Raw genomic sequence first — 14,461 nt, 5'->3', positions numbered from 1 at the left:
TATTGAATCAGATATTCTGGATTTTGTAACTTGTTATGATATAAGAACTGAAAAAATAGGAATCCATCAACTGAGAAAGTGATGGAGTGCTTAAGAGCTGAACGGTAGATCATAAGGGGTTCTCAAGGAATATTCAGGAGAGCCCTACAAGTCGATTGAATCGGATATGAAAGAGCTCTCTGGGTCAGTAAGGATGAATGTTTGGGAGGGTTCGGCGCGGGGCTTACACAGATAAAATTAGCCCCGGCTTTATAATGACCAAAATGACTTCATTTGATATTCCGTCATCATGTGACATCGTTTGATCGATCTTGAATTAATGAAGATGTGACCTTTATCTTTAGGACATAACAACGTACTGGACTTGATAGATTAAGTCTACGCGAGAATGTTTCTATTATCTGGCACGTGAAAAGATGGCGATGTACTGTGACATTTGTATACTAATACCGCGGACATAAGTACGTGGGTTTACGGCTACCATATTGTGTTACATACAAACGGATGCATCGGAAGAAACATTTGACATTTGAGAATCTCCAATTGATGATTTAAAGTGATTGCTTAAAGCGCATGCCCGACATTCAGATGAAAACGGTCGCCAGCACAACATACAGATTGTTTAACCTACATAATTGTAATGTTCGGAGATGACACACGCTATCTGGGTGCGTTTCTAGCCTCCCCCTGATAATCTGTCACTTAAAGATTACTTTTGTGTGTGTGTTTGTGGATATTGATGTGAGGAAGGCAACTTATAGCCAAGCAATGCATGTAGACTAACTTTATCTAATACATAGTACATGAATATAGCTGTGTCATACACCTGTATCATCCTTCCAGGATTTTTCAGTGATGCTGCATCCCACAGCTGTTTCGTCCTTTTTTTGACTCATCAGTGATGCTGAGTTATGCATCTGTTTCGTCCTTTGAGGACTCGTCAGTGGTGCAGTGTCATACAACTGTTTCGTCCTTAGAGGACTCGTCAGTAATGCTAAATCATAAAGCTGTTTCTATCTTCTAGGACTCGTTAGTGATGCTGCACCATACAACTGTTTCGTCTCTCTAGGACTCGGCAGTGATGTTGGTTCATTAATGTGTTTCGTCCTTTTAGGACTCGTCAGTGATGATGTTTCTTCCTCCAATGACCTGTAAGTGACGATAAGAAAGGTCAAAATAAAGACGAGGAAGTTCACTTTGAACGCCAAAGTCATTTGACGTAATATTCTTTAAAGGATATCTTTATAGGCCTTAGACTGCGTTTCCCTTTCAACTTTGTATGAATGGACAACTGTAATCGGAATTTTGAATTTTTGAAAATAACTCGTTTCTTCGTTTCAATAAGAAAATTGGCTTCTCATCCATGCATGATCACGTGATATATGAGAGGAATTCTCTGTGATTTAAGTCCGAAGGCTGGACTGTAACATTAACACTGGTCTCTCTATCATGTCCGCGTATCAGACCTTTAAATGCCAAAGCAGAGTACTCGTGCATGAACACTACAGCCGGCGTCAGCCTATTATAGACACTAACACGTGTATCCTCATGCTATGTCAAAGTTAGAAGCTTTGTTGGCAAATCCAACCGGACAACAGGGTTGGGAATCTGCATGAGTGAAATAAAATGTACCCGTCCAGACTTCGGGCTGTCATTTCAGATAATCCCTTGGTGATGCTTGGGTGAGGGGGCGATTCTCTTCCATTCCGCCCTTAGGCTGTCCGGAGACAGCACTTTCAACGCGTTTGACAACAAGCGACAACTCAAGATAAAACCTCAGTTAATCAAATTTAATGGGCATATTAGCATTACGAATTCAACCCCTAAAATGTCCATAGTTCTCACTTAGAAAGCACATTCTTCACAAAAGATGTTGCCGGGTCCTGAACGTCCCTCCAACCGGCCGTTTCACCTAGGTGCCCCCCTACGACCGAACGCAGCTGACGTTGATGCCCCCCCCACCCCCACCCCAACTCGGTTTAAGATTATCTGTATCAATGCCGGCATCCGCCATAGCCACCTTCAGCCACCTTCAGCCACCTGACCATTGTTGAAATTGTAACTGCGTTACCTCCTCTGAAATGAAATATCTACAAATTCTGTCAAATATAAGGCTGTCCAAAGACCACTCGTCAGATGAATAAATTGATCTAGATAAAAAATCTGACCCAGTTTTATGACATACAGACATAAACAAACGATTCTTCCCTAACAACAGGTCCAGAATGATCATTTAACTGAATTGTGCTAACCCCGGGTTTGTTAATGTAGGTTATGACACATGTGTTATCCAACAAAATTTCCTTGCTCTGTGAACAACGCCTAAATAGCCAACCAGTTCCATTTAGCTTTCAACTAAAGAAATTTATAGGATATTATCGTTCCTCCAGACAAGAAAACCCCTGTCCCTGGGTTGTCAAATCCCCAAACAGAGCCCCTACCACCCTCCCCAGTGAGCGATATGACAGTTCTGATACCCCTAGCATTCATTGTCCTTAACTAAACTTCCGTTCAATTTCTATCCTAGAGAGTGCTGCCAACACTATACAGTCATTATATCCTTTCCCTGCCTGGACGTGGGCCGTCTTCTCACCTTTCGTTACACTATATAACAAACCGGACAATCTCATTGTCCTTAGAATAGAAGTTAAAAGACCAACCAACCTAGCCACCAACTCTCTTAACGTAACCTTCTCACTACCCAGTCCAAAACTACAAGCTGTACATATCGTCCCCAGCTTTAGTTAAACGTACAGTGTAATGGAATTGACTACCTAATGTAAGTGTACAATAACATTTTCAGCTGCTTCCTGCTTGAAATTACTGGCCAAAACCGTATTGTTCCTTTAACAAACCTCCTTACCATGGTCCTTGACCAATGAATCATTAATGCAGTAAAATGCCACCATTCCCAAGCTACGCGCCTTAGCGAAAATTGGTTTAACAAACTTGGTAAAAATTCGAGGGGCATTGGTAAAACAAAACGGCAGTGAGGCAATCTCATACAAACAACCTACCCAGATGAACTTCAGATATTTTCTACAATTCTGATGTCTAGGTAGGCTCTAGTAAGTATCCTTCAAATCAATGGACGTCCCATTCTACCGGCTCAAGCACAACATCTAGAGTTTCCTTGTTATAGTGGTGAGACTTGATAAACCCATTCAACCTCTTCAAATTAATCAGTGGTCTGAACTCGCTATTCTTTTTCTTTACCCAAGAATCTTAAGAGAACGTACAACTGCTCCTTTCCTTACCGACTCCTCTACCTCGTTATCTATCAGCTCCGTCTCTTCCTACTGAAGTAGATCGGACCTGGAACCTTGACCTGTATCGGAACTCTGCCAAACTCTAATTCTAGTTCCGATATAGTGTCTTTACTTAAAACTCACTTATCATCGGTTTGGCAATAAGATTTTTTTTATTTTAACCGACCAGAAGGTAGGGGTTTACTTACGTCGTTATTTCTGCTATCGGGGTCCATGCTGGTGGTTTCCACCTGTGTTCTGGATCTTTTAACACTGATTCCTGCCCCTTCATCCCCTTAGCCGTGTAACCTTGTCGTACAAAGGGCGAGATTGGCCGTGGCCTCTTTGCTTATTCCATGTCCCTCGATTCTTGCTCCTATGTTGCCAAACCATGCTAATTGCCTTGAAGGTTTCTGTAAGCACATTCTCTTTCTTACCAAGCTCATCGCCAAACAGTTGAGTAGTTATAGGCATGTGCTTGGAGTAAATGCCATGCTACGCTTGTGGCAGAGCTGGCATTACACAAAACCGACGCTTGACTGGGAATAACTTGAATGTATTGTCCGAAAGGGTCAAAACATCTACACGTGATCGTCTACATGGTCTAAACTCTCCCTAAACTGTGGCAAAAACATGCTGAATGACTGAAACGACACCAGCTCCAAGAGCCTTTTGCACGTAATTGTACGTCTTGTGTTTGAATCTCTCGAGTGAATCTCCCTCAGATTTCTTTGTTACTAAACTCTCACAATTCTGGGGAACAATGTACATCTCCAGTATTTCACACGTATTTGCAGGCTTCCTGCATGCAGAATTAAAGAGGCGCACCATGCCTTCGTGGAACTCCGGGTCATATTTCGTTTAGCCAAAAATGTCAATGCCGTTAGCCTCTATGGCTATGTAAAAGTATCCGAATATACCTCATTTAACTCAGGGCTTTAGAACAACGTATATTATATGACTCACCTTTCTCGGGACATCGTTTGTTAACCAGGGTCTCGCTCAAAACGAGATATCAACTCATTCATGGCGTCTTTCTTCGCTTTTAAACAAATGTTACCTCTTACCTTTTCAGCGGGGGAACCAAGTCACGCTGAAGCACCACGCTTCCTGCTGCCATTTCTGGCCTGACCGGTCGAGACGTAAGGGGTCTCGCCGCTTACAACATCCGGGACAGCGTCCACGGAGAGCTGTTCAAAACAGTCGACGAGAAAATCGTCACAGCCATCGGCCTCATCGACTTCCAGGTGGAGAGAGACAACGTCGTCATCGACGGCATTATTCTCAGACGTTACTTATTAATTACCAGAAATCGTACACGCCGATTTCGCGGGGAAATAATTTCCCCGTCCTACTTTTCGCGCGAACCAAAGTAGAACGCAAACAAAACTTACCTCGCAACAGGAAAATCAGCTAAAATAAGACCTGGTTTTTTTTTAAATAATAAAAGCAAATGGAAATCAATAATGCAGTCCGCTGTACTTACCCAAGCCACGAGCATCCGAATGACTGAAAAAAACAGGGGACATACGTGTCAGTGACTTTTATGGGCTAGCGTCGGGAGTGGTGATCAACCACGAGTGATCGAACAGCCGGGGGCGGAATAAAAGTGAATTACTTCCATGCTTTTATGCGAACTCGGGAAAATAATTTTAGTCAAAAACGTCATCTGATGTGAAGATGAAGTGTATCAGTTACCGTTACAATTCATTTAGGTAGGCTAGCTAAACACACTCGGTGTTTTAAGTTTCTAGATCAATGAAAAACAGACCATTATATTAGGTGATCTCCAACAAATATAAAGGCAAACATGTTAACATACCAAACAGCATTGCTAATGTAATATTAGAAAGGACTTTTATGGATTCAGTTTTGAAAAACCACAAATAGAAACTAAATTCTTGACTTTAAAAAATTGCGCATCCGACATCTGCAGTTTGATTCGAATTGTCCGATTTACTTTTGAAATCCACTCTCGGCGACATTTTACCAGCTCAAACTAACTGATGTAAAGGTACCTGTTTTTGTTCTATCAATAGTTAATTAAATCTAGCCTTAACGTAATTCTTACAGCTCACAATAAGTAAGGACATGTAAAAGGCAATGACTTATTTCAAGGCATCCGTAAGGATTCCAACCCGGGACTTCTGGTGTACTAGTCTGACACTCAACCGATCAAGCTGTAGAGAAGTTCTCTTTAGTCAAGCTGTATATTGTGGCTAGTATTTTACCGGTGTTACAGACTGGTGGTTTTGAATTACAATATACCAGTTCTACAGCTGTAAAGACGATAACTAGAACACACATCAGCATTTCAACCTTCGCAATCAATAAATAATACTTTATTCAGCTAGCAAATTTAAATTTTAGAAACTACAACGTCCAATCTAGATTTAATGCCAGTTATAGATAACTCAATACTTCAATCTTTCAGAATAAAATCTCGTTTGTCGAGGCAATGGATATTATGGAGGTGATTCTCGACAGATTGCGAAGTTGTAAGTTTACAAAGTATATACAGTATGTTTAGTAGATTGCGAGATTACACATTTTCAGATATTTCATTTTCATTAAATTTTAGTAAGAATCTCTAAAGGTAGATAACGCTATTGACGTATTCACGAGTAATGGTCGTAATCAGGACTTCTTATTTATCAATATTTACAGCAGGTTACACAATGCATTTTGTCAAAAAATCGAAATTGAATCACCATGATTTTATTCGCCCTGTTTCCGCAATAACACTATGTAATCAAAATTTACGATCGTTAAACGGCAAATAATTTCAGATCGAGTCAATATCCGCTTAGAAAAGATTGTACAAGAGACACAGAAGTGAATATATCACCTTTCAATACAATTTGTTTAAGATGCAGCAGAGGCAAAAGGTTTACCTACAAACGCACATTAAAAGGATATACTTTTGATATCAGCTAAGTCTGACTAAAAGGATATTAAAACCTCAGTACGTTGTAGCATACATCAAACGATAAACGGTGCTTATTTCTTAGAAATTGTTTGAAAGCATGTCAGATGAAGAGTTTTTTTTTCTTTCAATTTTAAATTCCATCTTACTTATTTTATTGCTACAAAATCGACAAACCTAGGGAAAAATGACATTTTCCAATGAACTCAGATACGATAAATAAATATTTACACGGAGACTCTTGCGAAAATACAAGGAGAAATTAATTAGAGCTTTTGATTTCTTTGTTTTTCTGTTTCATTAATTAAAACCAATTATTCACATCTCATCCACGGTAACATTGCCGATTATAGGATCAAGTGAGTGAGTAAATCCATGTGATAGATGACAATGTTATGTTCAATACTCGTTAGTATGCCTCGTGTTTTCGGTTTCTATTAACCCGGTTCTCTTTTTGAGAACGCGACAATACTTTAATTTAACATGGCAAGTATCGCTGATGAAGCAGGTACTTTTTCCGTTTTATTATCTTTTGTATTCTTTTACTTCAGTCATACTTTCCCTTGTTTTATTACTTTGAATTTTGAGTTTGAATTACGATTTCAAATTACGATTTCAGCATCCCTTGTTCATTTGTACGGATATGTCTGATAAATATCTTGAATTATCTAATTTCGACTGATTAATTCTAATATCGATTGGGTAATTAAGACACTTTACGCGCTTTACGGATTACAATCTTGCGTCATATTCTCATAACTCTTCTGCATTTTGACAACAAAATCTCTTCTTTCCAGGAAGTTATATTTAAAGTTCTTTTTAAAAGAGAGGAACGGTAATACTCAACACTATTTAACAACTAGACTTAACAATAGCAATCAGCTAAAATCTCACATCACAAAATAAGATCCATTTTCGACTAAAAGGTTTGCACGAAAGAAATACCAGTGAGCAACTCATTTCAGCACTATTTTAAATACGTAACACATAGCCAAGCGATAGCTAAAATTGCTGCAAGCTGCTGTTGCGTCCTTCTAGGATTCGTCAGTAACCCTTAAAATACAACAACAACAACAACAACAAAAAAGTAATATTGTTAATTCCGGAAGTAAATTAAAGGAACGTAAATTTTAATAGCTTCCTTGGTAGCTTACAGACACCAACGCATCCTCGTCCCAAACTGAAGAAAACCCTTTATTACCTAGTAATAGGAAAAGTCATCTGCATACAGTTAGCGGCCCGAAGTGTATTTAAAAACAAAACAAAAACAAAAATCAAAGTACTGAAAGTACTGAGAGGCTAAACGTATTGAAAAATGTTCACAAATAACCGCAAAGCTATATTACTTTCCCCATACTCCTCCACTTTGGAATGCATAAATTACTAAAATAAGAGAACCAGAGGTTATTTTTCTTAATTTTTACGCGATTTTATATCTTCTTTAATTCTTATTTCAAATTTGACGACAATAATGTGAACAAATCAAAATAGGTAAAAAAAATAAAATAACAAAATATTCATCGCCAACAAGCCAAATGATAAATAGCTCTATGATGAAGTTGACTAAATAAAACCTTTGAAATCCCCAAGATGTTGAATTACTATCCTATCAATATGAGGATTTAGACAGATCGAAAGGACTTTTGACCTACTTCTTTATTTTGAATGTATTGCAAAGTAATAATCCTTACTTATTATAATTATATTTGTAGTTGAGGAAAGTAGATAAGGTGTACACAGCATTTCAGATAGATAAAAGTGTAAATAATTACATTAAATGTAATGCCTATCTTCCTTGAAGTATCATGGTTAGACTTTTCTTTCAGTAATTATGTCTATAAAGTATAGTTCTATGAGATTAAAGTAGACTTCCATATATATACAAAATTTTTAATATTTTCACTATAGCTACTACTATTACTGATCTGCAATGCATTAGGTAATGCCACCATGACAAGCAAAATGAATAAATATGTTATGGAAATATTTCATCCTAGTTAATTGATAATTATAAACATGAATATTTTGGGGTTTTTTATACGCGCTTTGTTTGAAGGAATATTTTCATTTCAAGGAACTTTGATACACATTAACAAACCTAGAGATATCAGCACAATCAACCTTCATCAAATAAAACTAAAAGACAAAAAATATAAGTTATAACAAAGTCAACATCATGATCAGTACAGTATTAAAATATTTTATTCATAAATCATGAGCACCAAATGTACCTTGCCTACGAAGCGCAAACATTTTATCTACAAAAACATGAAAAAGTGTCATATTGGCGGGTATGCGCGCGGACGAACAGTCAAATTTTGTGACGTCTAATGAGGTAAAATGATGTTATATATTAAGACGATCTTGCCACAACGACAAGGATTAAAGCAAAATTGATGTTCTGTTTGTAAGTTGTTTGTTTATAAGTGCTGTTAGTTGATAATTCAAACCAAGCCCCCAGACTAGCTTCTTATCATGGTGCCAACTCTCACGTACAGTGTTCTGTACGCTTACGTCATGTCGAGAAGGATTCATAAGCCGCCATACACTATATACACTGTAAATCAAGTCACGCAGTTACAATAAACTTTGAAGATACAATAAACCATTTTTTTTTGTTTACTTACGGAAGAGACTTATCTCTGCTTACGGTTAATATGGTTGTTTTCTAGGAATATTCACAGCAAGCGATAGGAACCACGTCAGCTCGATCTTCTTCAACAGCACAGGTCGGGGATGTCCGTGAGCAAATTCCGTAAAATATATTGTTCAAAATTTATAAATAGTTCAACCACACTGTGCTTCTTTTATGAAATATATAGTAATCGTAATGTTATTTTAAAAAAAAATAAACTTATTGTGGATGCTTTTAAAATAGCGATTTAAAAGATCGCGTCATTATTTATGCAGAAAATTGCCAATAGAGGGCTCTAACTCTTTTCGATATTTCAGCCAATGAGAAGGCCAGGATCGGTAAATTTTGTCTGAAAGGCCGTCGCAATAGGCTGTACGTACTGAGTACGTTTTGCCTAACAACCGGAATGAGATCTTGAAGACGTCTAAATTTCTGTTTGAGGTATCCTCTAATGTTTAATTAAAATATCTTTTAAGTGACTGCATATTAGCGTTACCATGGGAACGGTCTGTATGCTTCTCTTTGCTGACTTCCTTTAACAATAAGGATACTAAGATCAGACCAAAAAGACAGCAGCCACCTGAATCTAGGTCAGTCATCTCCGAATGTCAGAAGGAGGCTGATTCTAATGATGATGGTGGTGTACTGACAGAAGGTAGCGAGTGTGTCCTGTGGATATGACGTCATATCCCCAGTGAAAAATTTCAGGCATAAATATTAATTAGATGTCTCCAAATGTTTAACACGCCGAATGTTCAAAGGCGGTTTTTCTTGACTGACGTATACATTTATGCAAATGTAGGTCCATATTTTTTAACATTTCCATTGAATCTTCATGCGAATTACATTTTTTTTTTACACTATATATATTTACAAGTAATGAATGTTCACAACTGTAATTCCCGCCATTTATAAATACATGATTAACATACACCGTGTAGCAGACGACACACATGTACGGTATAAATCCCCATCGATCTGTCCTAAGAAAACAAACAAAGGGATTCACGGTCCTCGCATGGGGCCAGCTGCCGAGGTGTCAGATCGATCTAATGTGAGATTAGCGCCATGTATCTGGATGTTTAATATACACACTGATGCAATATTTTCTATTTGGAGTCGAGTTCATGTCAACTTGGAATACGATTCGAATTTCGTTTCCATAGAGATTAAAACTTAAAGCTTCATTCATTCAGTCCAGTCCGACTATCTCTTAACCGTTGTGAATTGTCCCTATCAAATCAAGTGTTTTCCACAGCTGATATTCTGACTGTCAGTTTTATTACAATTTGCCATACCGTATACCATGTTTCCGTCTCTGTAGTCATAGTAACGCTCATGTTCTCCTTTTAGTTTCGAGGTCTGTTTAAGTTGACTTTTATCTAACCTCTAGAACCGGCTGTCAGACAAAAGTACGAAGTATCTAGTTGACCACATCCGGTTCTGGACCACAGAGTTATTTATAGCCATGCCCGAATGTTCATCACATTGTCTCATGGAATCATAACAGATGGGACAGGAAGCTGTAATATTGATGTTCAATGTGCTTGTATAATTTCGCCTCAACAGCCGTTTGACGGATTGGGTCACTCTAAATTGAGCATATGTTATCTTATTTTTTACGTCCTATATTATCTTCAGTCCCGTGTGAGTTTTGTTATGATTTTCTTTCAGTGTTTTTGTCCTATTGAATTTTAGGTAAGAGTTTGTAAATTTCTACAATGACTATTTCTGTCGTGCCATCTTGGATGGGTGCGTGTTTTATTAGGACAACATAGTATCATATATCGTGTAGGTATTCCACTATACATGAAGTTATCCTTAGATATTAAGCATTTCAAATCAAACCCAATCACGGGATGTGCACGTGCGTTGCCATGGATTCAGCTGTTGTATGCAAATATCATTTTGTTTATTTGAAATATAACTACGACATCAACAACACATACAGATGCCTTTTTATTTCAATAATTAACGTTTGTAAAGTACATATAATCTTGTTTTATCTAAACACTTAACATTACATATGTAAAATACAAATATATACATTTTATCTTAATAATCTTCTTTTTCAGAAAAATATAAGTGACTTTTATTGTAATAATAAAATTTGTAAATATATTGAGATGCCCTTTTTGTAATAATTCACACTTGAAGCTATGTTTACCTATTTCGCTTTCACAGATATTTCGTTGTTATTCAGATCAATATTTCATTATCACACACAAATTTACATGTTTTGTTATGACACATATCTGCATCACTATAAATGGTAGCTGTGTCTGTTTTTTTTTTATCAGGAAATGTTGTGATATTTCATTATCACACACAAATTTACATGTTTTGTTATGACACATATCTGCATCACTACAAATGGTAGCTGTGACTGTTTTTTTTTATCAGGAAATGTTGTGTGTACATTGTATCCTTATGAAAATAAAACACACAAAAAAGGGGGCTCATATTTCCAATTATATATCATCATACAGCACACGAGGTATACAGGTTTACTTACACAATGTCATGTAAAATTTTATAAACTAACGGGAATATGATGAAGCTTTTATCACCACGCCCATCTTTTCTGCATAAAACAAGGTCCCTTAATGGTTCATCTTTATCAATAATGCATTTTGTATTATTTAAAATGAAAAGCAACATATCTCGGCGGAGTGATGATAAATAATTCATAAGTAATATTTCTAAAGCATCTTACTGGAAAGCAAACGAGCTGATGAAAACGATACTGATACGTCATGTAATAGATCTATGTGCTGGCTATCCCATGTATCGTTGAGTATAACAAGGACACAGGCCTGTGTAGATCGTACTAGAGATTCACGTGTGTTCACAACATGCGTGTTTAAACAATCTAAACAATGTCTTTGTGAATCCTTGTGGGAGTTATTTATAAATGATACGACCAGACAACAAAGACACCCACAAGTACACACACAAGGGATGCTCATACACATTGCTTACGAACGGTACACCTTACCAAAGCATACTTATGGACCTAATGTTACAACGTGACATTTATTGTTTTTAACGGAATCCATCGTGACACTGAGTAACACGCACACTTCCGGTATTGATCGCGCACCAGATAGCCTTGGGGAGAATTAACACATAGTACACACATACCACGCCGCGCTAAACCATCACTCTAAATTCTGGCTGAGGGTTTCTGTGATTCATTCTTCAGAAAACGAATAATTACAGGTTTTTGTGGAATGCCGAGATGGATTACTGACGCAAAGCGGAGTAGTACCGTTGCTCATCTATTCATCGGGGACGCCATCTTGGATTTCAATGTTTACGTTCCTACTGAAATGAACGACGTGAATTTGTTATAATGTCTCGAGAGAGTATGCTTGATAACGTTCGATATATACATTTACTTTCGTCTATTTGTTTCTTGGAAGGATTTAGCGGCGTCGATTTGAACGGGTGTTGATAATTGAAACGTTTGCTATATTTACACATGGGAGACTACTTATAATAACATAAAATGTCTAGATCTGTAGGTCATGCCACACCGAACCTGCTGCTAATTCAACTACTCCAGCAGCGTGTCCTTTGTTATTAGACTATACCAACGTCTCTGATTTAATATAACTTTCTGAGATGAAACGACAGAACGTCCGGACCCTGTCTTTAATTGTCTGTACATTTACCTATCTGCTGATAGGGGCGGCCGTGTTTGACGCCCTGGAATCCGAGTACGAGGTGGAAAACAAAAGGCGGCTTTTGGAGGAGGAGGGCGAGATACTTACCAGGTATAATATTTCAGACAAAGATTTTAACGCTATACGGCACAATGTGATCTGGTCCCGACCATACCAGGAGGTCACCCAATGGAAGTTCGGAGGTGCTCTGTATCTGTCATTAGTGGTTGTTGCAGCTATTGGTAAGTATTGTCTGGAGAGTTCTGGAATTATCTAAAAAGGAAAATTATGATAATATAGATAATCATATCATTTGTATATTTATGAAAAATGAGCATAAGCATGGTTTAAGTTACTGAATTTAACCTAGATAATATTAACAGAATATTAAGCATTTACCAAAGTTAAGAATTATGATATACCTTATAAGTATCGCAGAAAAAGAGTTTTAAATTCTCTATAGGCCAAGATCAGTGATAAATGTCGATGCTGTAACATTTTGCATTGGTACGTTGTTTCAGTTGACAAAAACTCTTGAAAATGTTGATAAAACCTTCCAATTTTGATTTACACAACTGTAGGTTATGGACATAGTACACCGAAGACCGTCGGAGGCAAGCTTTTCTGTATGTCTTACGCTTTGGCAGGGATTCCACTATGCATGATAATGTTTCAAAGTGTCGGCGAGAGACTTAATACTTTTGTGACATTTGCCTTACGACAAATCAAGAAATGCTTCCGACTGAGAAACACGGAAGTGTCCCAATCAGACCTAATATTCATAACAATGAACTTATCTACAATGATACTCACATGTGGTGCTTTAGTGTTTTCACACGTCGAAGGCTGGGCTTATATAGATGCATTCTACTATAGTTTTATTACATTGACAACAATAGGTTTTGGAGACTTTGTAGCTCTTCAACAAGACAATATGGTTCAGAGTAAGCCCCATTATTTTGTATTCAGTATTCTGTTTATCTTATTTGGTCTGACGGTGATTTCGGCAGCCATGAATTTACTGGTTTTGCGGTTTCTTACGATGAATACAGCAGATGAACTTCGAGATGAAAGAGAGGCTGCAGTTGCGGCCCGAAATGCAGTTCATCTCGAAGGTGACGTCATAACCGGAAATAATGGAGTAGTCTCTAACTTGCAGGAACAGCCAACCGGACCAATCGTTGAGGATTCCTTGTCAGTTTGTTCATGTTCCTGTTATAAATGGAGATCACCACGTGACAAGGTATATTCGACAAGTCCGATGGCAAATCAAATGCGAAAGAAATTTAGATCCAAAGGAATGAATAATCAGGAGTATTCAAAGGAGGTCGACAGTACATTATCTGAAGATACTGATTCTTTTATCAATTGGCAGAGGGATAAAAGGGCATCCCTTTGATTTATCAAAGTAGCAATCAATATCGTTTAGCACTACTATTCTTGAGACTTTCCATAGTAATATTTGTATCCCCTATCCAATTTCTTACTTTTGACTTTTAAATGTACTGCATATTTATAAATCATTTTTTGTATTAGACGGTTTACAAAACACACACAAGTGAATAACATTTTTAAGTCAAAGCACTCGTGAATCTATTGGTTAATTATTATCTATGAGTGGAATGTTTTACTTAGATGCACGGAAATCAATGGATCGTGCATTAAGTAGATGTGATATAATGTTTTTGTTAGATATAACAGTACTTTAAGCTGTATCACCATTCATCATATAGGAATATTCGGGCAAATGATTGCGTGATTAGTTGTACTTATGTAAGAAGATAAAACAGGTTTAACACTATTAGTAATAATATCATTACAAAATGAATCAGCAGAGAAAACTACATTCATCATAGACAACCCGCTTTGTGATATACAATGATAAATATAATATATTAAATCATTCAACTGGATGTGAATTGTTCGCAACAATTCGTTTTAAAATCTATTTAAGAAATATCTTTTAGGAACACGAAATAACTGT

At 37.3% G+C, this 14,461-nt stretch overlaps 1 protein-coding gene across 1 annotated transcript; it reads left to right on the top strand.

The window, feature by feature from the left end:
* The first annotated feature begins 12,436 nt into the window (after positions 1-12,436).
* LOC132564740 (two pore potassium channel protein sup-9-like) lies at positions 12,437-13,876 on the top strand. Its single transcript, XM_060229373.1, has 2 exons — positions 12,437-12,719; positions 13,059-13,876. The coding sequence occupies exons 1-2, from the start codon at positions 12,437-12,439 to the stop codon at positions 13,874-13,876; spliced, it is 1,101 nt and encodes a 366-aa protein (XP_060085356.1).
* The last annotated feature ends 585 nt before the right edge of the window (positions 13,877-14,461 follow it).

Source organism: Ylistrum balloti, unplaced genomic scaffold, assembly GCF_031769215.1.
Source record: "Ylistrum balloti isolate Yb309-2 unplaced genomic scaffold, AGI_CSIRO_Ybal_v1 Utg369680, whole genome shotgun sequence".
Classification (NCBI taxonomy): Eukaryota; Metazoa; Mollusca; class Bivalvia; order Pectinida; family Pectinidae; genus Ylistrum; species Ylistrum balloti.
This window is presented reverse-complemented; position numbering and strand designations above follow the sequence as displayed.

Coding starts and splice junctions, on each gene's coding strand:
- LOC132564740 (XM_060229373.1), top strand. CDS start 12,437: ATGAAACGACAGAACGTCCGGACCCTGTCTTTAATTGTCTGTACATTT. Junction 12,720..13,058: donor AGTGGTTGTTGCAGCTATTG/GTAAGTATTGTC, acceptor ACACAACTGTAG/GTTATGGACATAGTACACCG.